The sequence below is a fragment of the Mauremys reevesii genome, linkage group 10 (assembly GCF_016161935.1).
Source record: "Mauremys reevesii isolate NIE-2019 linkage group 10, ASM1616193v1, whole genome shotgun sequence".
Classification (NCBI taxonomy): domain Eukaryota; kingdom Metazoa; phylum Chordata; order Testudines; family Geoemydidae; genus Mauremys; species Mauremys reevesii.
In genome coordinates this window covers 24,857,153-24,881,283 of record NC_052632.1, presented here as the reverse complement: position 1 = coordinate 24,881,283, position 24,131 = coordinate 24,857,153, and the positions used below count along the sequence as shown (strand labels likewise).

The 24,131-nt window shown below is 43.1% G+C and overlaps 1 protein-coding gene across 10 annotated transcripts in view; it reads left to right on the top strand.

Annotated features, from left to right (window-relative positions):
* The window catches only part of RFX7 (regulatory factor X7), a 115,548-nt gene that overhangs the window by 18,613 nt on the left and 72,804 nt on the right, over window positions 1–24,131 (top strand). Inside the window, exon 3 of one of the 10 annotated variants that reach the window (XM_039490098.1) lies at window positions 291–340. The exons of the other annotated variants lie outside the window; for them this stretch is intronic. Coding sequence (XP_039346032.1) covers window positions 330–340 — 11 coding nt within the window. The 5' untranslated portion in view covers window positions 291–329. The remainder of the gene's footprint in view (window positions 1–290; window positions 341–24,131) is intronic. 10 annotated transcript variants of the gene reach the window in all.

The window sequence follows — 24,131 nt, the reverse complement described above, 5'->3', positions numbered from 1 at the left end:
CCAAAACAAGACAATGTTTTAGGATTCAGTGTCTGGTTCTGTTTATTTTGAATAAATATCCCAAGCTGACTCAAAGAGCCCTGATGTGTTTAATAACAAAGAAGTAAAACATTTTAAACTTTCAGTACTGTGGATGACACTACGTGTTGCAGTTGAATGGTGATATCTTTATTAAGGAAGGTGTGTATAAATGCATTGCCAATACTCGTATTTTAAAAATGGGGATCCCTACTACCAAGGGATAAACTTCTGATGTAAAATCTGAAAATTGCCTCTTTTCTGTATGACAGCCTCAATGATGTTACCAGCTTTAAGATCAACCTTGAGGCATGCCACCACTGTAAGTGTTAAGCAGTTTTATTCCAATCCCCAGAAGGGGGTTACCTTACCATAGAACAGTTCTTGTTCTCCAGAGAATGCTGCAACCACAGTCTGAAAAACAGATTGCCTCACCCTCATTGCTGTTCAGAACTCTGCTGTAATGTACTGCCAGTCCCAGAAATTAAAAAAAATCATGAGCCAGACCCACCCAAAAATGAGATCGGCTCTAGCATGATGAGCTTTTTTTCACTGAAATGGTTTGAGCCACCAGTACTTGTGCAACTTTGAATAAAATGATGTTTGTGGCAGGTAGTGCTGGAACTCTCACTGGAAGACTATCAGATCAGGGTCCTATTGTGCTAGACATTGGATAAATACATAGTAAGAGCGAATCCCTGCCCCAAAGAGTTTACAAGCTAGTGTAGACCATGATGGTAAGATTGCGATATGGGAGCTGGAACTGGGACTACCAAGCTCATATGGAAGCCAAACATGCCTTAGAGTTGAACAGGGTTTTTGTCCCTGCTGAGCTGGGCAGGATTCACACTGGTGACTTTACAAGTGAAAGACTGTATTTCATTTGCAATGCCCTAAGGCATTTAGTCCCTGTAGGTGCGAATGTTACACCTTGAGAATAGGCTGGCTTTCTGGAAAGGTAACTTTACTATGGCCTTGTCCACACTACACAGTTTGTACACACTGCAATGCTCCTCTTGCAGACAACACTCTCCTGCTTTGCCGACAAAATAAAACCACCTTGATGAGAGGCGTAGAGGTTTTTATGGCAAAGTTATATCAACGAAGTGTCAGTGTGGCCACCGTGCTTGGTTATGTCGCTGTAAATGGCCTCCAGAAGGTGTCCCACAATGCCCATCCTGACCGCTCTGGTCAACAGTTTGAACTCTGCTGCCCTGCACCCAGGTACACAGGCATCTGCCCCTCCCACTCTGAAGGCCCAGGAATTTTTGAAATTCCATTTCCTGTTTGCTCTGTGTGGAGTGGTCACATCGCATCTTCCCAGCTGACCATGGCAACTCCATATGGCAACTGCTTTCCTGCTTGGAGCACACCTAAGTTGTTGGATCTGCTAGCACTGTGGGGAGAGGAGGCTATGCAGTCCCAGCTCCACTCTAGCCATAGGAACTTGGATACCTATGGTCAGATTTCTTGTGGCTTGTTGGATAAGGGCTACAAACGGGACATGCATCAGTGCCATGTGAAGATAAAGTTGCTGAGGCAGGCATACCAGAAGGCAAGGGAGGCCAACCATTGCTTTGGTGCTGTGCCAAAGACCTGCTGTTTCTATAAGGAGCTGGACGCTATCCTTGGTGTCAACTCCACCGCCAAGTGCCCTGTGGCTACATCAGCAGGGCTGGAGGCTGTGGACAGTTGACGCAACCCCGAGGACAAAGTCATGGATGACGAAGTTGAGTTGGAAGACAGTGTGGAGCCTGTGGCAGGGTCATCTGGTGGTGCAGCAAGTCGGGACCTCATTTCCACTCTGGAGGGGTCTAGCCAGTTGGTCTTTGGCACGCATGATGCAGGAGAGGAGAGCCTTGGGTAAGTGATCTTTTTGAGTTGCTGCTGCTCGGTTATATTCTAGAATCATAGGACTGTAAGGGACCTCGAGAGGTCATCTAGTCCAGTCCCCTGCACTCATGGCAGGACTAAATATTATCTAGACCATCCCTGACAGGTGTTTGTCTAACCTGCTCTTAAAAATGATGGAGATTCCGCAACCTCCCAAGGCAATTTATTCCAGTGCTTAATCACCCTGACAATTAGGAAGCTTTTCCTAGAGTCTAACCTAAACCTCCCTTGCTGCAATTTAAGCCTATTGCTTCTTGTCCTATCTTCAGAGGTTAAGAACAACAATTTTTCTCCCTCCCCCTTGTAATAACTTTTTATGTACTTGAATATTGTTATCATGGCCCCTCTCAGTTTTCTCTTTTCCAGACTAAACAAACCTACTTTTTTCAGTCTTCCCTCATAGGTCATGTTTTCTAGTCCTTTAATAATTTTTGTTGCTCTTCTCTGCACTTTCTCCAATATGTCCACATCTTGCCTGAAATGTGGTGCCCAGAACTGGACATGATACTCCAGCTGAGGCATAATCAGTGTGGAGTAGAGTGGAAGAATTACTTCTTGTTTCTTGCTTACAATACTCCTGCTAATAAATTCCAGAATGATGTTGACTTTTTTTGCAACAGTATTACACTGTTGACTCATATTTAGCTTATGGTCCACTATGACCCCCAGATCCCTTTCCAAAGTACTCCTTCCTAGGCAGTCATTTCCCATTTTGTATGTGTGCAACTGATTGTTCCCTCCTAAGTGGAGTACTTTGCATTTACTATTTACTTCAGACCATTTCTCCAGTGGGTGAAGGGATGGAAATGTACAAGACTAGTTGTGTTTCAGTGTGCTCCACATTCCCTTGCGCAGCTAAGCACTGCGGTGGAACAGTGTGTTAATGCACACCAAGTTTTCACAGGAATCCTCCAGAGAGATCTTTAGGAAACTTTCCTGGAGGTATTCACCAATCTTTTGCTGAAGGTTCTTTGGCAGAGCTGTTTTGTTCCTTCCCCTTTTGTAGGAAACTGTCCTGCACCAATTGGCAATCACTGGTGCAGGGACCAAAGTGGCACACAGGCGAGCAGCATAGAGACCGGGTCTGAAGCTGCACATGTGCAGGAGATGCACCCTTGCATCCTTGCTTACCCTCAAGAGTGAGATATCGGCTTCATTGACCTCACCTGTGGAAAATGGTGGCAGAATTTACAATATTGTCCCTAGTTGCCTGCAGTAATCCCCTTAAAAAAAGCCACACCTAGACCCTTTGCCCCATCTTGAGGTCCCCTGCCCCGACCAAACTCACCATGTTTAGGGTGTTTGCCGAGATGTGTGCTTGCCAAGGGACAGTGAGAAAGTGATTTGTATGTAAAAAGAGGTGTATTTTAGTATAATGATTCAATGCTGTGTGTGAACTAACAATCATGCTTCTGTGAATTGTTTCTTGTGCTTCTGCAGATGTGGCCTTCAGGGGAATGCCCTACATGCTGGCAGAGCGCCTCCCTCAGATAAGGAAACGACTAAGGTGAATGAAGCAAGGAGGACATGTTCCGAGAGGTGCTGCAATCCTCAGAGGCTAAAAAAAGAGAACGCAGGGAATGGAGAGACCCTGAAGTAAAAATTTAAAATAGAAAGGCAGGACTGAAAGGAGAGCAAGGAGCACATTGTAAAGAGCCAGGAACGGATGATAAAAGTGATGGAGGAGCAAACAGATGTTGAAGTCCCTAATCACGCTCCAGGCAGGACATACGCATGCTTGACCCCGCCCTGCAGCTGGTACAGAACTGCTTTTCATGCCCTCCCTAGATTCCTCCCACAACTTCCTGGAACGGTTTGGTCCCCTGTTTACGCCATCCCTTTGGACAGTTTCCAAAATGATAGCTGGACTTACAGCTATGACAGCGTGCACTGCCCTGCACGCTTATCTCCCTTCCCACCAAGCCTTTTGTGTGTGATGTTAATTGGTATTTAATAAAAACAAACTCTGTTAAAAATAAGCAGTCTTTATTTGTGTCCTACACATGGTGGTTGCTGCTGGTACTACCGGGTAATACATAGTGACAATTTGATCATTTGCTGACTACAAATCCCGGTCAGGAATCATCACACTCTTTATCCAAAGCATGGTAGAGCGCTGTATAGAAAGACATATTACTGGTGCTCATTGTCAGAATGTTGCCTCAAAGCCTCCCTGATTCAAATATCCCCCCCATTGTGCCCCTCTAATAGCCGTGGTATCTGGCGGCTCAAATTCAACAGCCAGGTGATCTGTCTTTGTGCTCCACTCCAGGGGAAATTTTTCACCCTTAGCCTCACAAATATTATGGAGTGCACAGCAGGTTGCTATGACCTGGGAATATTTTCCTCATTTAGGTCTAACTTGCCACAAAGGTAGTGCCAGCACACTTTTAATCTGCCAAAGGTACATTCTATGGTCATTCTGCACCTGCTCAGCCTATTGGTTAAGTGCTCCTTGCTGCTGTTCAGGTTTCCCGTGTAAGGCTTCATGAGCCATGGAAGTAAGGGGTACACTGGGTCTTCCAGGATCACTGTGGGTATTTCAACATCCTCCTCTCTCTCTCTCCCCCCCCACCCCGCGATATATTCTTGTCTGGAAAGAAAGACCTTGGTTGCAGCTTTCTGTATAGGCCGGTGTTCCTGAAGATGCATGTGTCATCCATCTTCCTGGACCGCTCTGCGTTGATGTCAGTGAAATGCCCATTGTAATCCACAAGCACCTACAATACTATAGAGGAGTACCCCTTTCTATTGAGCTACTCTGTCGCAAGATGGTCCGGGTCCAAAATTGGAATATGGTGCCCTCTATCATCCTACTGCAATTAGGGAATCCCATTGCCGCAAAGCCATCCAATATTTCATGCACATTGCCAAGAGTCATAGTCCTTCATAGGAGAATGTGATTAATGGCCCTGTACACTTGCATTACTGCAGCCCCAATGGTCAACTTCCTGATTCCAAACTGATTTGTAACTGACTGGTAGCAGTCTGGAGGCTCCAGCTTCCACACAGCGATTGACACATGCTTCTCCACCGAGAGGGCAGCTCTCATTTTGGTGTCCTTGTGCCGCAGTGCTGGGGTGAGCTCCGCACACAGTTCCAGGAAGGTGACTTTCTGTATCCAAAAGTTCTGCAGCCAGTGCTCATCATCCCACCACTCAGTGCTTGTTTCCTGAGCCCAAAAGCAATGGTCCACCATATTCACTGCTCTGTAAATGCCAAAAGTAATGTGGCATTTTTTCTTTCCATGGCACACAGCAGGTCAGGCAACTCTGATTTCTGTTCAGATTGGGAGTTCATGATATAACTAACATATGACCATCCGCAATGTGTTCATAACAGTGACCACAACAGTAGAGAGCAGTGTAGGATCCATCCTTTCAGACAGATAGCAGGTGCACAGTAAGTAGAGGCTGTCGAAAAATGCCACAAAATGCATTTGGAAGCCTGTGGAATGCTGGGACAGAAAAAACTGCATAATAGGATGTTGAGCCTGAACCCATGATGCACTGTGATCCACTTTGTCTTCCCACAACTCCTAGCTGTAGAAGCTGGAGAGTAGCACAGTGGGAAGCTATCCACAGTGCACTGCTCTCACTGTTGATGCTAGAGCTCCATCAACAGAAGGAGCATTGTGTGAACGTGCACAAGCAATGTAATTATACTGGTTTCAGATTGTCGGCTTAACTTGCATCGACAAAACTGTGTAGTGTAAACAAGGCCTTAATCTAGTTCTGAACTTTTTGGCTCTTACACAGGCAAGGTCTTCCACTCCTTTTTCATCCAAGCAAAATCTCTCAGGCTTTGCTCAGCCTCAAACATTCTAAAGTGCCACATCCTGTTCCTAAAGTACACTCCCATTACCACAAATCCAAATAAACCTTTAAATAAGTTTTTCAATATAAGATTATTACTTAATGGCCTGTATACTAGCATATGGATATTTTTCTTCATCCTCACAAGTCATCAGTGGTGTTTGATCCACAGCACACACCATTTCTTCTTCTGCTATCAGAGTAATTGGAACGGTGAAGGCATGCTGTTATCCTCTGTGGATGAATCCATGAAGGAAAATAAGACCATATTTTGGCCATGGGTTAGAGCAGTTGAATCCTGAGTATCAGGATTCTTGGTTTCTCTTCCTCAGGGAGCAAATTGTGGTCTAATCGCTAGAGATAGTATAACCAAATATAATTATGCCTCTGATTAGGTTGTCTGAGAGGACAGAACCAGATCTCCTGGCATGGAAGCAGTAGCAGAGTCAAACAATGATGTGGTCTAGTAGCTAGAGGGTAGCAGAGCCACATTATTAGCATGGGTTACAGAAGCATTTGATTTAGCATATTCCTTCTGAAAAATGATAGCAAAGTGAAAAAGACTCAGCACTGGTGTACTGGAGAGCTGTGTTCTGTTCCTAGCCCTGCCACAAGTGATCTTATGCAAGTTCTTCTTTTATCTGTGAAATGGGTGAATGATAGTACATCAAGATAGCAATATGAAGCCTTGACTCATAGTAAGGGTTGTGAAGGGCAAAGGAATAGTAAGTCAGGGGAAGAGCTGTGGTTAGAACCTCATTGTTTCTGTGCTTGCAATTCAGTTAACCTTTCCCTAGCCAGATGGGCGTTGTGTGTGTCTGCTTTCCCAAACTCATACAAAAGCTCCAATTTTGTATTATGGTGAGACTACTTGCAGAAAGGCCCAGAATCATGTTACAGTTTGGAAGTGTTAACACGGTGTAGACAGGGTCCTCTCTTCTTAGGGCTCTGGTAGAGTAGCGTGTTCTTTACATTGCAGGGGTCTTGTCTATGGCCCAACCTGTTTTTTGGAGGAAGACTACTTAAAGTGGATTGACAGCATGGGGTATTCCTCCCTTAATGGCAAGGTGTAGTTATTCATATCCAGGAGAATTAACTTGATTTAAAAAAAACACAAATTTTTGATTTGTCAGGTTGAAGCTTTGTACATATATCTAACTTGAAAATGTGTGCTATTACTTCAGTGTATAAGTAAACTATTATTTTAATGTCAGTAGTAGTAGGATATATCATCTTAGAATTTCATAAAACTGCTATAGGAAAAAAACACTTATGTGCAGGTATATTTAAACAATATGTAACCGTACACACGACTAGTCCTCTTGAGTTCAGAGGGACTATTTATGTCCTTAAAGCATGTGTAAGTATTTGCAGCACAAGGGACTAAAATTATATTTTAACAACTTTTTAGTAGCAATCTTTGCCACTTCAAAACAAAATTGCTTTAGAGTTAACAAATAAGACTTACACTTTCAACACATCATAGCTGTTGTGAAATTTATACACCAGCCAAAGTTTTCACAAATAGGACCCCGATAAGTTAGAATTCTAAATGTGGAATTTTCAAAAGCACCTAAATGACTTAGGAGCAAAAGCCTTACTGACTTCATACTGCAGAATCTGAGGAATGTGGGCTATTTGGAGCGTAATGGCTATAAGGTGTTGAAATTCAGTATATCAGAAGATAGTGTTGTTTAAGTATAGTACAAGCTATTTGCTTATCAGTCTTGTGTTTCAGGTTTTCTCACAAGTAAGGATGTTAAGGTAGTCATGGATTTGTCTTTTAAAATAGTCGTAAGCTGAAAATGTGAAACACATAAAAAAACTATGTAAAATCTGAATTTCTAACCATTAATAAACTTACAATAATAAATGTCCACATTAGCAATTTAAGACTAAAGGGGGAAATAAAGAACTAGCAATATGTAAATGAGTCTAAATCTTTTTTTAAAATGAGTTTTTTAACTGCACTGCTTCCTAAGCAAGTGTATTAGCTCCTTTCACCTTCTTCTGAGGGGTAGAATACATACATCCTATCAGATTCCTATTCAGGAAAAAAGCTCTCTCCTCAACTCCCTACCAGTCCCAGAAGACAAGCTGGAATATTAATGGTTTGAATTCTCTTCTGTTTTTTTAATAAATAGAAACAATTCCTTTAATAACCTAAATAATTTACACTCAAAAATAGGCATACAGCCATGAAATCAAAAACTTATTTGTAACTGCCAGGGAAAGACATTGTCATGTACACAAGAGAGAGTCAATCCCCTTGATACCGAAGTCTGTTCTCCATTACATTTGTGAGAGGATTCAGTGATGTGAAAATCCAGTATAATCATTTACATAGCCCTCTTTTAGAGAAGCCCTCTTTTCGGAATTAATGGTCAAACAGAGATTACTGTCCACCTCAGTATAGTATGGTACTTATGCAAACAGTTCAGAAAAATTGTTAGTTGTTTGAAGATGAAGTGATAGCAAGTCATGTACCAGACTGAGCAGGTGACTTTCAAGTTCATCTAGGTAAATATTGTCTTTTCCTTGATTGGTATTTTTGTGTCTGTAATCCTGTCCTGAGTTGAACTCCTTGTGCTGTGCAAACAAGTGGCACTTCACATAAGAAATTTCAGCTTTTACTATAAGTTGTTTTTTAGGAGACCTGTCTTGGGTCTTTGATGAAGAGCAGTCTTTTTGTTTTATGTTTCTCTTAATTTTTTCATGTAAACGTAGTATAGGTCTTCACTTAAAGTTAAGTTGATACAGCTACATCACTCTGGAGTGTGAAAAATCCACAGCCCTGAGCAATGTAGTTAAGCCAACCTAACTCCCCAATATAGATGATTGATGGAAGAATTCTGCCATCAACCTCGCTACCACCTCTCATGTTATGCTAGTATTTATTCTGCTACATGTGTTTCAGAGAAAACTTGAAGTTTAGAGGTTTTAAAAAATGTATCAAGGTCCCTTTTGTAACCCTGTGCCTGCGAACCCTGTGCATTAGTTACTATTAAGTTAGGGGGAGAGATTTGAAATGGAAAAAGTGATCTAAAATAGCTCATGTACATTTAAAATGTCAGGGCCTTTCATGTGTTGTGTGCCCCATGTAAAGCTGGGATTGACCCCATGCCTAGTTGTTTAAATGCCTGTCATAATAGTCCCGAAAAGATGAAACATTGAACCTTAACTTGACTAGAGGTCTTGTATGGGTAGCATGAATTTTTCTGAGGAGTTATATTTTAGAGGAGGAAAACATCTGGTGGACTTTAATGTTAGCTGCTTGGCTGCTCCATGTTGGAATTAGTCTTTACAAAGGTAGATTTGTAGGCAGATGAGGTGGTCAAAAGTGCATATGACATGGCTGTCATCTCCACATGTGTGGTGTGTGTATGTATAGGAAGTTATCTGGCATCATGTGTTCTCTCTGGCAAACCTACCATGAAGTTCTTCCAGTCCTCTTCCTTGTTTGGGAATCGATAAAACAGCACAGGCTCTTGGAGTATAGGCAAGACAAAGAAGGCCTCCAAATATAGTGTTAGGCATGTTCTACACACAGTTGTACTGAATAGCTAAAGACGTGATTTTTGTACCAACTTAGTCAAACTGGTACAACTTTGAGTGGACGCTCGTAGCTGTTTAAGCCTGCTTTACAGGCACAAGCTGCAACAGATGTAAGTGTGTCAGCCCTAGACAAGCCCTAGATTCCATGAGTAAGCTACAATTCAGCCAAGGCGACTCAAGCTTTATAAACAAAATCCTTAAAGACTGGGACAGTTAATGTAATAACCTTTTTCTAAAGCTCTTTAAGTGTGCCATATTTGAAAAATGCCTCTTTCCTTTACAGCAACGGGAAGTCGAAGATTGATATGGGATACAATTAGGGATGTGAAAGCTTAACTGGTTAACCGATAAGCATCAGTCTGATGGGTTTTGGTTAACGATTAAACTGCACTGCACCCCAGAGCCCAGGACTCTGGCTGCCACCCCGGGCGCAGCAGCGGGCAGCGGAGTCCCCGGGTGCAGCGGCAAGCCACAGGGGCTGGCAGTGGAGTCCCCCAGTGCAGGGGCAAGCCATGAGGGCCAGCAGTTGGTGGTGGAGTCCTCCCGTGCGGCATCCGGGACCCTGGGCATGGCGGCGGGTAGGGGAGTCTCTGGCTGTGGCGGTGGGCTGGATCCCAGGCATGGGGGCCGGTGGCCGGGATCCCCAGTCGTGGTGGCCAGTAGCAGAGCCCTGTGTAAAATGCTGGGGTGCTGCAGCACCCCCCCCCCCTAGTTCCCTGGTTAAACATTTAACCGTGTAACTGATAAAATTTTAATCCGTTACACAGTTACTTTTTTTAACCGCCATTTACATCCCTAGGTACAATGCTTTGAGGCAGACAAACGTCTCCCCTGGCTACCTGCCACTATTTGTTTGCAGGTACCAGGCAATACTCTATTTGTACTGTAGAGAAGTCTGGGAGTGGAGGAAGCCGGCTAGCAAGGAGGTCACAGGATGCCAGGACGTGACTCTGGGATGGAGGACATGAGGGATGGCAAATTCAGGAGGCATGAGGGACCTTCGGGTGTTGAGCAGAGAAGGGGCCTGTGTAGGCTGGTAGGTATTGGGGCTGTTGAACTTGAGGCGGGCGCGCTTTGTGAGTCATTTGCATGTGCAACATTGACCTTACAAGAGTGAAGAACAGGCAACGAGGATATCAGTTTGGGGTCTAGGGAGCAACGGTTAGGATGGGACAGGAAGTTCCTTCCTCATGCTCAGTGTCCCTGTGCTGGTGAATCCCTGCCTGTCTGGTGTGGAGACGTCCAGCACAGAAACCTCGGCTCTCAGTGGGCAAGATGTCCCTTTGTTTAGAGAGGACTAGTTCATATTTTGGGAGTTACTCAGCATGGGGAAGCTCAACTAGTGGTTGGGGGAAAGGTGGGTTCCTTGGTTGAGTCTATGAGCCAGGGCTCAAGTCCAGACACTCTGCTCAGGCTGAGTCGTACCAGTTCCTTCTTTAGATGGGAAACAGGACAGAAAGAGATGGTGTGAGGGAACACCATGAAAGGAGTGGGGTTTGGAAGGAGGCAGGTAATTTGTGGAAGCATGAAGGGAGACGGGAGACCATGGTGCTGGAAGAGAAAGAACGGTGAGGTATTGCATGTGGGAAGTCAGGCTATGAAGGGCCTGGAAGGAGGTGGATTGTTAGAGGGATCCAGTGTGGATGGTAGTGTTAATATGGAGCACAGGAAAACAAATGAATTGGTGTGGTATGGGGAAGATGATGCTTTGGGCAACCAAGTGTTGGATGTGAAGTGTCAGGGGAATGCAGTAACAGTGGATATCCGGAGTTCCTTTTAAGGGTGTACAGAGGGGTAGCCAGGCCTTAGCTTCAACAGAGCTTGCAGTGATGCCTCCACCTCATTTGCTGCTATTGCATACAGAGACTGAACCTTTAAAAATTGGTTAACAAGGCTTAATTGAAAAAAAAAAAAAAAAAGCAGGCTGGGCGTTGCCCTATAACTGTACTCCAGTTGGAAACCTAACTCTGATAAGCGATTTGTATCAAAAAAAGTAAAAAGCTAACAGCATGTTAGGAACCATTAGGAAGGGGATAGATATAATAAGACAGAAAATATCATAGTGCCGCTATGGAAAGTCATTGTACGCACATACTTTGAATACCTCATGCGGTTCTGGTTGCCACATCACAAAAAAGATATATTGGAATTGGAAAAGATACAGAAAAGGGCAACAAAAATGCTTAGGGGTATGGAACAGCTTCCATCTGAGGAGAGATTAAAAAGACTTGGACTTTTCAGCTTGGCAAAGAGACGACTAAGGGGGGGATATGATACAGGTCTATAAAATCATGAATGGTGTGGAGAAAATGAATAAGGAAATGTTATTTACCCCTTAACATAACACAAGAACCAAGGGTAACCCAACATAATTCATAGGCAGCAGACTTAAAACAAACAAAAGGAAGTACTTCCTCACACAATGCACAGTCAACCTGTGGAACTCATTGCCAGGGGATATTGTGAAGGCCAAAACTATAATTGGGTTAAAAAAGAATTACATAAGTTCATGGAGGATAGGTCCATCAATGGCTGTTAGCCAGGATGATCAAGGATGCAACCCTATCCTCTGGGTGTCCCTCAGCCTCTAACTGCCAGAAGCTGGGAGTGGACAACTGGGGATGATTCACTCAGTAATTGCCCTGTTCTGTTCATTCCCTCTGAAGCATTTGGCATTAGCCACTGTCAGAAGATAAGATACTAGGCTAGATTAGTCTAACATAAGAATGGCCATACTGGGTCAGACCAAAGGTCCATCTAGCCCAGTATCATCTACCAACTGTGGCCAATGCCAGGTGCCCCAGAGGGAGTGAACCTAACAGGCAATGATCAAGTGATCTCTCTCCTGCCATCCATCTCCATCCTCTGACAAACAGAGGCTAGGGACACCATTCCTTACCCATCCTGGCTAATAGCCATTTATGGACTTAACCACCATTATTGTATCCAGTTCTCTTTTAAACGCTGTTATAGTCCTAGCCTTCACAACCTCCTCAGGTAAGGAGTTCCACAAGTTGACTGTGCGCTGCGTGAAGAAGAATTTCCTTTTATTTGTTTTAAACCTGCTGCCTATTAATTTCATTTGGTGACCCCTAGTTCTTGTATTATGGGAATAAGTAAATAACTATTCCTTATCCACTTTCTCCACATCACTCATGATTTTATATACCTCTATCATATCCCCCCTTAGTCTCCTCTTTTCCAAGCTGAAGAGTCCTAGCCTCTTTCATCTTTCCTCATATGGGACCCTCTCCAAACCCCTAATTATTTTAGTTGCTCTTTTCTGAACCTTTTCTAGTGCCAGTATATCTTTTTTGAGGTGAGGAGACCACATCTGTACACAGTATTCGAGATGTGGGCGTACCATGGATTTATATAAGGGCAATAATATATTCTCAGTCTTATTCTCTATCCCCTTTTTAATGATTCCTAACATCCTGTTTGCTTTTTTGACCGCCTCTGCACACTGCGTGGACATCTTCAGAGAACTGTCCACGATGACTCCAAGATCTTTTTCCTGACTCGTAGTAGCTAAATTAGCCCCCATCATATTGTATGTATAGTTGGGGTTATTTTTTCCAATGTGCATTACTTTACATTTATCCACATTAAATTTCATTTGCCATTTTGTTGCCCAATCCCTTAGGTTTGTGAGATCTTTTTGAAGTTCTTCACAGTCTGCTTTGATCTTAACTATCTTGAGCAGTTTAGTATCATCTGCAAACTTTGCCACCTCACTGTTTACCCCTTTCTCCAGATCATTTATGAATAAATTGAATAGGATTGGTCCTAGGACTGACCCTTGGGCAACACCACTAGTTACCCCTCTCCATTCTGAGAATTTACCATTAATTCCTACCCTTTGTTCACTGTCTTTTAACCAGTTCTCAATCCATGCAAGGACCTTCCCTTTTATCCCATGACAGCTTAATTTACGTAACAGCCTTTGGTGAGGGACCTTGTTAAAGGCTTTCTGGAAATCTAAGTATACTATGTCCACCGGATCACCCTTGTCCACATGTTTGTTGACCTCTTCAAAGAACTCTAATAGATTAGTAAGACACGATTTCCCTTTACAGAAACCATGTTGACTATTGCTCAACAGCTTGTTTTTCTATGTGTCTGACAATTTTATTCTTAACTATTGTTTCGACTAATTTGCTCGGTACTGACGTTAGACTTACCGGTCTGTAATTGCCGGGATCACCTCTAGAGCCCTTTTTAAATATTGGCGTTACATTAGCTAACTTCCAGTCATTGGGTACCGAAGCCGATTTAAAGGACAGGTTACAAATCTTAGTTGTTAGTTCTGCAACTTCACATTTGAGTTCTTTCAGAACTCTTGGGTGAATGCCATCTGGTCCCGGTGACTTGTTAATGTTGAGTTTATCAATTAATTCCAAAACCTCCTCTAGTGACACTTTAATCTGTGACAGTTCCTCAGATTTGTCACCTACAAAAGCCAGCTCAGGTTTGGGAATCTCCCTAACATCCTCAGCCATGAAGACTGAAGCAAAGAATCCATTTAGTTTCTCCTCAATGACTTTATCATCTTTAAGCGCTCCTTTTGTATCTCGATCATCAAGGGGCCCCACTGGTTGTTTAGCAGGCTTCCTGCTTCTGATGTACTTAAAAAAACATTTTATTACCACCTTTGGAGTTTTTGGCTAGCCTTTCTTCAAACTCCTCTTTGGCTTTTCTTATTATACTCTTGCACTTAATTTGGCAGTGTTTATGCTCCTTTCTATTTGCCTCACTAGGATTTGACTTCCACTTTTTAAAGGAAGTCTTTTTATCTCTCACTGCTTCTTTTACATGGTTGTTAAGCCACGGTGGCTCTTTTTTAGTTCTTTTATTGTGTTTCTTAATTTGGGGTATACATTGAAGTTGGGCCTCTATTATAGTGTCTTTAAAAAGCGCCCATGCAGCTTGCAGGGATTTCACTTTAGTCACTGTACCTTTTAACTTCTGTTTAACTAACCCCCTCATTTTTGCATAGTTCCCCCTTTTGAAATTAAATGCCATAGTGTTGGGCTGTTGAGATGTTCTTCCCATCACAGGGATGTTGAATGCTATTGTATTATGGTCACTATTTCCAAGTGGTCCTGCTATAGTTACCTCTCGGACCAGCTCCTGCGCTCCACTCGGGATTAAATCTAGAGTTGCCTTTCCCCTTGTGGGTTCCCATACCAGCTGCTCCATGAAGCAGTCATTTAAAGTATCGAGAAATTTTATCTCTGCATTGCGTCCTGAAGTGAAATGTTCCCAGTCAATATGGGGATAATTGAAATCCCCCACTATTATTGGGTTCTTAATTTTGATAGCTTCTCTAATTTCTCTTAGCATTTCATCATCACTATTATTGTCCTGGTCAAGTGGTCGATAATAGATCCCTAATGTTATATTTTTATTAGAGCATGAAATTTCTATCTATAGAGACTCTATGGAACATGTGGATTTGCTTAAGATTTTTACTTCATTTGAATCTACATTTTCTTTCACATATAGTGCCACCCCTCCCTCCCACCCCCGCCCCCCGCATGACCTGTTCTGTCCTTCCGATATATTTTGTACCCCGGAATGATTGTGTCCCATTGATTGCTCTCAGTCAACCAGGTTTCTGTGATGCCTATTATATCACTATCCTCCTTTATCACAAGGCACTCTAGTTCACCCATCTTATTATTTAGACTTCTAGCATTTGTGTACAAGCACTTTAAAAACTTGTCCCTGTTTATTTGTCTGCCCTTTTCTGATGTGTCAGATTCTTTTTTATGTGACTGTTTATCATCTGATCTGGCCCTTACATTATCCTCTTCCATCCTCTGCTCCTGAGTATAACCTGGAGATTCTCTATCATTAGACTCTCCCCTAAGAGAAGTCTGTGTCTGATCCACATGCTCCTCTGCAGCAGTCGGTTTTCCCCCATCTCCTAGTTTAAAAACTGCTCTACAACCTTTTTAATGTTTAGTGCCAGCAGTCTGGTTCCACTTTGGTTTAGGTGGAGCCCATCTCTCCTGTATAGGCTCCCCCCATCCCAAAAGTTTCCCCGGTTCCTAATGAACGTAAACCCCTCCTCTCTACACCATCATCTCATCCACGCATTGAGACTCTGAAGCTCTGCCTGCCTATCTGGCCCTGCGCGTGGATCTGGGAGCATTTCTGAGAATGCCACCTTAGAGGTCCTGGATTTCAGTCTCTTCCCTAGCAGTCTAAATTTGGCTTCCAGGACATCTCTCCTACCCTTCCCTATGTCATTGGTACCTACATGTACCACGACCACCGGCTCCTCCCCAGCACTACACATAAGTCTGTCTAGGTGCCTCGAGAGATCTGCAACCTTCGCACCAGGCAGGCAAGTCACCATTCGGTTCTCCCGGTTATCACAAACCCAGCTATCTATGTTTCTAATGATCAAATCTCCCATTACTAACACCTGCCTTTTCCTAGCAACTGGAGTTCCCTCCCCCGGAGAGGTAACCTCAGTGCAAGAGACAACAGCAGCACCATCTGGAAGGAGGGTCCCAGCTATGGGAAGGTTTCCCTCTGCTCCCATTGACTGCTCTGCTTCCCTGGGCCTTTCATCCTCCTCAACAGCACAGGGGCTGTCTGACCGGAGGTGGGACAATTCTACAGTGTCCCGGAAAGCCTCATCAACATACCTCTCTGCCTCTCTTAGTTCCTCCAGTTCCGCCACCCTGGCCTCCAAAGTCTGTACGTGGTCTCTGAGGGCCAGGAGCTCCTTGCACCGACTGCACACATACGCCACCTGCCCACAGGGCAGGTAATCATACATGCCGCAATCAGCGCAATAAACTGGATAGGCCCCACTCTGCAGCTGGGCTTCTGCCTGCATTTTCTCCTAGTTAATGGAAGGGTTGTTTAAAGGGTTGTTTAAAGCACGAAGTTTTGAATGTAGTTTGGTTTATAGGTTTTAAGGGGACTAAAGGGACACAGATAGGACCGACAAGTCTGACCCCGTATGGCCGTCATTATGTTCAGTGGACTGCAGTTGAATTTTTCTCACTTAAGGTGTCATTGCTGTTACAGTGCAGTTTTTAGACCCACTCTGGCTTCCTGGAAGAACACTGTGAGTGAGGGGCAAAAACTCACCCTCTCTCCTTCCTGTTTGACTCTGTTTCATCCATCATTGCACAGAAGCACCTGGCATGGAAATGGGAGGGCATTGTGGCATAGATACCAACTATTTGAGATTAGTGTACAAACCATGACGACACCAGTGATGAAGTACTTTCCCCACTGAATCAGTGTTGTCCTCGCTGCTTCTCAGTGTGGTTGCTGAGCAACTCCAGAAGGATCTGGACAGATGTTTTGCTAGCTCCCAGGCTTGTTTCAGGCCCCAAACAGCACTAAAATGACATCGGTGTGCATCATGGATAATTTCCATCCAGTGATGGAATTGTGACTCCTCTTCAAATTGATAATGGCTATGAATTTTTACTCTTTCATTTGTGAGGGGAGGCCAGCTGCACAGACTAGCTGAAGACAACTAGTTGATTCCTTTTGAGGTTGTCATTCAGTGATGATGGACAGTTATATCAGCACCGAAGGCCCTGCCCTGTGGAGTACTGCAAGAATCTCTCCGTTCTGTGGGCTAGTACAGCTGCAGTGTAAAAGCACAAAAAGATCAATTTGGTGTGGTTAGCGATATCCACTGTATAATAATTAGGGGCCTACCAAATTCACGGTCCATTTTGGTCAATTTCATAGTCATAGAATTTTAAAAATAATAAATTTCATGATTTCAGATATTTAAATCTGAAATTTCACAGTGTTGTAATAGTGGGGGTCCTGACCCCCCCAAAAAGAGGAGGGTCCGCAAGGATATTATAGGGGGGTGTTGCAGTATTGCTATCCTTATTTCTGTACTGTTGCTGGTGGGAGTGCTGTCTTCAGAGCTGGGTGGCCGGAGAGGGGCAGCTGCTGGCCAGGAGTCCAGCTCTGAAGGCAGAGCCACCGCCAGCAGCAGCACAGAAGAAAGGATTGCATGGTATGGTATTGCCACTCTTACTTCTGCGCTGCTGCCTTCAGAGCTGGGCGCTTAGTCAGCAGCCGCCACTCTCTCAGGATAATCGATGTACTACCAGGGTACAAAATATATCGGAAGAACGGAACAGGTCGTGCTGGTGGAGGAGTGGTACTATATGTGAAAGAAAGCATAGAATCAAATGAAGCAAAAATCTTAAATGAACCAAACTGTACCATAGAATCTCTATGGATAGTAATTCCGTGCTCTAATAATAAGAATATAGCAGGAGGGCTATATTACCGATCACCTGATCAGGATGATGATAGTGACTGTGAAATGGTCAGGGAGCTTAGAGAGGCTATAAAAATAAAAAACTCAACAATAATGGGGGATTTCAACTATCCCTATATTGACTGGGTACATGTCACCTCGGGACGGGATGCAGAGATAAAGTTTCTTGACACCTTAAATGACTGCTTCTTGGAGCAGCTGCTCCTGGAACCCACAAGAGGAGAGGCAGTTCTTGATTTATTCCTAAGTGGAGCTCAGGATCTGGTCCAAGAGGTGAATATAGCTGGACCGCTTGGCAATAGTGACCATAATATAATTAAATTTAACATCCCATGTGGCAGGGAAAACACCACAGCAGCCCAACACTGTAGCATTTAATTTCAGAAAGGGGGAACTGCACAAAAATGAGGAATTTAGTTAAACAGAAATTAAAAAGTACAGTACCAAAAATGAAATCCCTGCAAGCTGCATGGAAACTTTTTAAAGACACCATAATAGAGGCTCAACTTAGATGTATACCCCAAATTAAGAAACATGGTAAGAGAACCAAAAAAGAGCCACCGTGGCTAAACAACAAAGTAAAAGAAGCAGAGAGAGACAAAAAGGCATCCTTTAAAAAGTGGAAGTTAAATCCTAGTGAGCAAAAATAGAAAGGAGCATAAACTCTGGCAAATGAAGTGTAAAAATATGGTTAGGAAGGCCAAAAAAGAATTTGAAAAACAGCTAGCCAAAGACTCAAAAAGTAATAGCAATTTTTTTTTAAGTACATCAGAAGCAGGAAGCCTGCTAAATAACCAGTGGGGCCACTGGACGATTGAGATGCTAAAGGAGCACTAAAGGACGATAAGGCCATTGCAGAGAAACTAAATGAATTCTTTGCATCAGTCTTCACAGCTGAGGATGTGAGGAAGATTCCGAAACCTGAGCCATTCTTTTTAGGTGACAAATCTGAAAAGAACTCAAATGTGAAATTGCAGAACTACTAACTATAGTTTGTAACCTATCATTTAAACCAGTTTCTGTATCAAATGACTGGAGGATAGCTAATGTGATGCCAATTTTTAAAAAGGGCTCCAGATGTGATCCCTGCAATTACAGGCCAAATTACAGACTTCAGTACCGGGCAAACTGGTTGAAACTATAGTAAAGAACAAAATTATCAGACACATAGATGAACATAAGTTGTTGGGAAAGAGTCAACATGGTTTTTGTAAAGGAAAATCATGCCTCACCAATCTACTAGAATTCTTTGAGGGAGGTCAACAAGCATGTGGACAGTGGGGATCCAGTGAATACATTGTTCTTAGATTCTCAGAAAGCCTTTGACAAAGTCCCTCACGAAAGGCTCTTAAGTAAAGTAAGCTGTCATGGGATAAGAAGGAAGGTCCTCTCATGGATTGGTAACTGGTTAAATGGTAGGAAACAAAGAGTAGGAATAAATGGTCAGTTTTCAGAATGGAGAGAGGTAAAGAGTGGTGTCCCCAGGGGTCTGTACTGGGACCAGTACTGTTCATCATATTCATAAATGATCTGGAAAAGGGGGTAAACAGTGAGGTGGTAACATTTGCAAATGATACAAAACTACTCAAGATAGTTAAGTCCAAAGCAGACTGCAAAGAGCTACAGAAGGATCTCACAAAACTGGGTGACTGGGCAACAAAATGGCAGATGAAATTCACTGTTGATAAATGCAAAGTAATGCACATTGTAATCCCAACTATACATATAATAATGATGGAGTCTATATTAGCTGTTACAGCTCAAGAAAGAGATCTTGGAGTCATTGTGGATAGTTATCTGAAATCATCTACTCAATGTGCAGCAACAGTCAAAAAAGCAAACAGAATATTAGGAATAGTTAAGAAAGGGATAGATAATAAGACGCAAAATATTGTAAGTCAATGGTACGCCCACATCTTGAATACTGCATGCAGATGTGGTCGCACCATCTCAAAAAAGATATATTGGAATTGGAAAAGGTTCAGAAAAGGGCAACAAAAATTATTAGAGCTACGGAATGGCTTCCATATGAGCAGAGATTTATAAGACTGGGACTTTTCAGCTTGGAAAAGAGACGACTAACGGGGGATATGATAGAGGTCTATAAAATCGTGACACGTGTGGAGAAAGTAAATAAGGAAATGTTATTACTCCTTCTCATAACACAAGGACTAGGGATCACCAAATGAAATTAATAGGTAGCAGGTTTAAAACAAACAAAAGCAAGTATTTTTTTCACACAACATATAGTCAACCTGTGAAACTCCTTGCTACAGGATGTTGTGAAGGCCAAGTCTGTAACCGGGTTCAAAAAGAACTAGATAAGTTCATGGAGGATAGGTCTATCAATGGCTACTAGCCAGGATGGGCAGAGATGGTATCTCTAGCCTTTGTTTGCCAGAAGTTGGGAATGGACGACAGGGGATGGATCACTTGATGATTGCCTGTTCTGTTCATTCCTTCTGGGGCACCTGGCATTGGCTACTGTCAAAAGACAGAATACTGGGCTAGATGAACCTTTGGTCTGACCCAGTATGGCTGTTCTTACATTCTGGCTGCCCATCTCTGAAGGCAGCATCGGAGAAATAAGGGTGGCATGGTATGGTATTGCCACCCTTAGTTCTGTGCTGCTGCTGGCGCGGCACAGCCTTCAGAGCTGGGTGCCTGGCCAACAGCTTTCGCTCTCCAGCCACCCAGCTCTGAAGGTAGTGTCACGCCAGCAGCAGCGCAGAAATAAGTGGCAATACCATAACCTCTCCTCTAAAATAACCTTGTGACCCCTGTGCAAACCCCGTTTGGGTCAGGACCCTCAATTTGAGAAATGCTGGTCTCCCCCGTGAAATTTGTATAGTATAGAGCAGTGTTTCCCAAACTTGGGATGCTGCTTGTGAAGGAAAAGCCCCTGGCGGGCCGGGCCAGTTTGTTTACCTGCCGCGTCCGCAGGTTCGGCCGATTGCGGCTCCCACTGGCCGTGGTTCGCTACTCCAGGCCAATGGAGGTGGCAGGAAGCGGCGCGGGCCGAGGAATGTGCTGGCTGCCGCTTCCAGCAGCTTCCATTGGCCTGGAGCAGTGAACCACGGCCACTGGGAGCCGCGATTGGCCAGACCTGCTTACACGTCAGGTAAACAAACGGGCCCAGCCCGCCAGGGGCTTTCCCTACACAAGCAGTATCCCAAGTGTGGGAAACACTGGTATAGAGTAAAAGCTCATAAAAGACCAGATTTCACTTCAGGAGACCAGATTTCATAGTCTGTGACATGTTTTTCATGGCCATGAATTTGGTAGGGCCCTAATAATAATGCTATCTGGACCCCAAAGGTCTCCAAAGTTACTGAACAGCTTATCCCTCAAAATACTGAAGAGGCACAACTAATAATAACCTGTTCATTAACAGAAAATAAATGGAACACTTTAGATCATGCTAATGATCAAGGATCAGTTTTTGCTTTTACAATGGATTAGCCCAGGAGTAGGCAACCTATGGTGTGCGTGCCAAAGGCTGATTTTCAGTGGCTCTCACACTGCTTGGTTCCTGGCCACCAGTCCGGGGGGGCTCTGCATTTTAATTTAATTTTAAATGAAGCTTCTTAAACATTTTAAACTTTACATACAACAATAGTTTAGTTATATATTATAGACTTATAGAAAGAGACCTAAAAATGTTAAACGTATTACTGGCATGCCAAACCTTAAATTAGAGTGAATAAATGAAGACTCGGCACACCACTTCCGAAAGGTTGCTGCCCTATGGATTAGCCCATGAGCTTTGTAGAACTGTACATAAAACTAGACCAGATTAAGTATAAATGCTCCTTTTGTCTTTGACAAGGAATGGAAAGACCAGGATTGAAACTTGCCACTCGTATCTCTCTCAGAGGCACCTCTCATTATATGATAGCAAATCTGGGGATCCGTTTATTTTCTCAGTCAACATCATCTGCTTTGTCACCCCAAAGAGACCATCAGCACTATACCGGAGTTTGTGCTATATGGAATGACACTCCAACCTTCCCTTCTGCCCTACCCCACTGGTGAGGAATACTCTGCTGGGTTGGGGAGATAGACCAGCTGTTAGGCCCAGATCTCTGGTATTTGGTTGCTGGTGGGAGTGCTCTGTGCTGCCTTTGTCAAAGGTTTCAGTGTTCTTTCCATATGCTCCTTAGGAGTGAACTCCAAAGGCAGTAAAGTTACTGGCTTATCTAAAACTGCTATCAGAATAAGCATCCAAGAAAAGGAAATAGATCAGTGCTGAAAGAGGGGTGAGGGAAACACATAATCCAGTCTTATTCAATTGAAGACAATTAGGTGTTTGAGATTGGATGTCCTCGGCCTGGTTACACTAGAGTTAGGTCGACATAAGCTATCTCACGTTGACCTAACTCTATAAGCATCTACACTAAAAGATAGCTCCCACTTATGTAACTCACCCACTACACCGACTTAATAACTCCACCTCCGTGATAGGTGTAGTGCTTAAGCTGACGTAGTTAGGTGAACGCAGTGTCAGTGTAGACACCGTGTTGCTTACATCGACTGTTGCTGCCTTTCAGAAACTGTTCCATAATGACCCCACAGTGGCAGTTAAATCTGTGCGAGCACTCCTGGTGAGGACGCGCACTGCTGACACAAGGAGCTGAGTGTGGAAGTGTAAAACCAATTCAATTATTGCGGTGGCTGTATGTCGATGTAAAGTAGGTTGACTAATTTTGTAGTGTAGACTTGCTGCAGCTCAGTCTTGTAGCACAAGAGTTGTAGAGTTGGCAGGACCAAAAAGGAGTTAGAGTAATAGTGTGTTACACTGGGTAACATAGATAGCAGTCCAAGTTCTGAACGTACGACAAGCGAGATGTGGCTGTTACATATTCATGCCTTCTGGCTTTAAAACAATTCAGAGCTATTGCAGTAACTGAGCACTATTGGGGAACATTACCTTCAGTTTCACTGAGCTTGCTCTTTACAGAACTTTGGAGATTTAAAATTCTACAAGATATCACATCAAGGATTACACTTTTTCTAGTTTAGGACAACACTGAGCGCTATTGAAAATCCCACCTTCGGTGTTGTTAGCTGTTGATAAACTGGATTCAGATGCTTCCAAAGCTGTTCTTGCTTGTGTCATTGGGATTCTTGGTACAAATGTTTATTGAATGGTATCCTGAAGTAGGTCAGCATCTTTCTAGCTACAAGAGTTCAGGTTTCTTAACAGATTGGAATCTTAAACTCATAGTGCTTGCTATGATATATGCTTTGACCTTTAAGTAAGATCCCACATATGGTAATCAGTTAATTCATTCTGCTGTTCTAGCTGAAGGTATTTAGATATAACTGTCCTATACAAGCAGGTTCTTTTTCCTATAATACTAGCCAGATCACTCAGCACTTTCTGTATTTAATCTCTCTAGGCGGTTGAGCCATCCTGATTTTAGAATACCCTGCAGTGCCTCATCTAGACTTTTAACAATAATAAATATTAGGACATGGCTCCTCTGAAGCAATATTATCTTCCTCTGTGATGTACAGAAGGCATCGCAGCCCATGAATAGCAGTGAATCTGCTTGGCTTTAACTCTGCACAGCTCGGTGATTTAAAAATCTAGGGATGCAAGTATCTAAGCAGCTTTCTTGCCACTTCCAGTTTAAATAACTTGTGGCAAAATATCAAAAAGCAGGAACGTAGGGGGATAAGGTTACCATATGAGAGTGTCTTGCTGCTGCAACAGAGCACCTAGAATCAGTGGGTGGGTATAATTTTCCTCAAGCCATTTTATAAGAGCTGCAAGACAAGGAGTTTTTTAAAATATAAAATACAAATTGACACCGGTCATGGTGATTGGATCTGAAGTTTGACCTACCTGGGCAAACATTCCTTTAACCTCTCAGGAAGGATACAGTCATGGTAAGTTGACCACATCTCAACTGCTCCAAGTCAGCTCTTCATTATTGTGGGCCAAGTTTGAGAACTGGGTTTTACATTAGAAGACACAACTTCCTTCTTTAGTCAGTTACTCATCTGGTTGTTCTTAAATCCTCATGAAACCCGTAATAGAAGAAACAGAAAATGTAATGAAGGGGTTGAAATTATTATTTTTAAAATCTTATATTGTAAGTAGTATGCTTAGTTGCAAGTGTTGTTTGCAATGTAGTTGTAGCCATGTTGGTCCCTGGATATTAGTGAGACAAGGTGAGTGAGGTAATATCTTTTATTGGACCAACTTCTATTGGTGAAAGAGACAAGCTTTTAAGATACACAGAGCTCTGTGACCTGAAGAAGAGATCCGTGTAGCTCGAAAGTGCGTCTCTTTCATCAACAGAGGTGGGTCCAGTAAAAGATATTACACTTTTGTACATCTGTATCTAGAGGACAATTCAAAACTCCTCCAGGGACCATTTCCTTGCTCTTAAATAATAATAATTAAAAAAAAAATCAAAAGCTCACATACTTCTAAAGCATATTTACACTGTGCTTTTTAGAGCTTATCTGTAGTAACAGTATCTTTGCCCAGCTTAATACTAATGAGCTGGTATCGTTGTTAAATAGCTAGATCAGCTTCAGTCTGTTAGCTGCAGGCA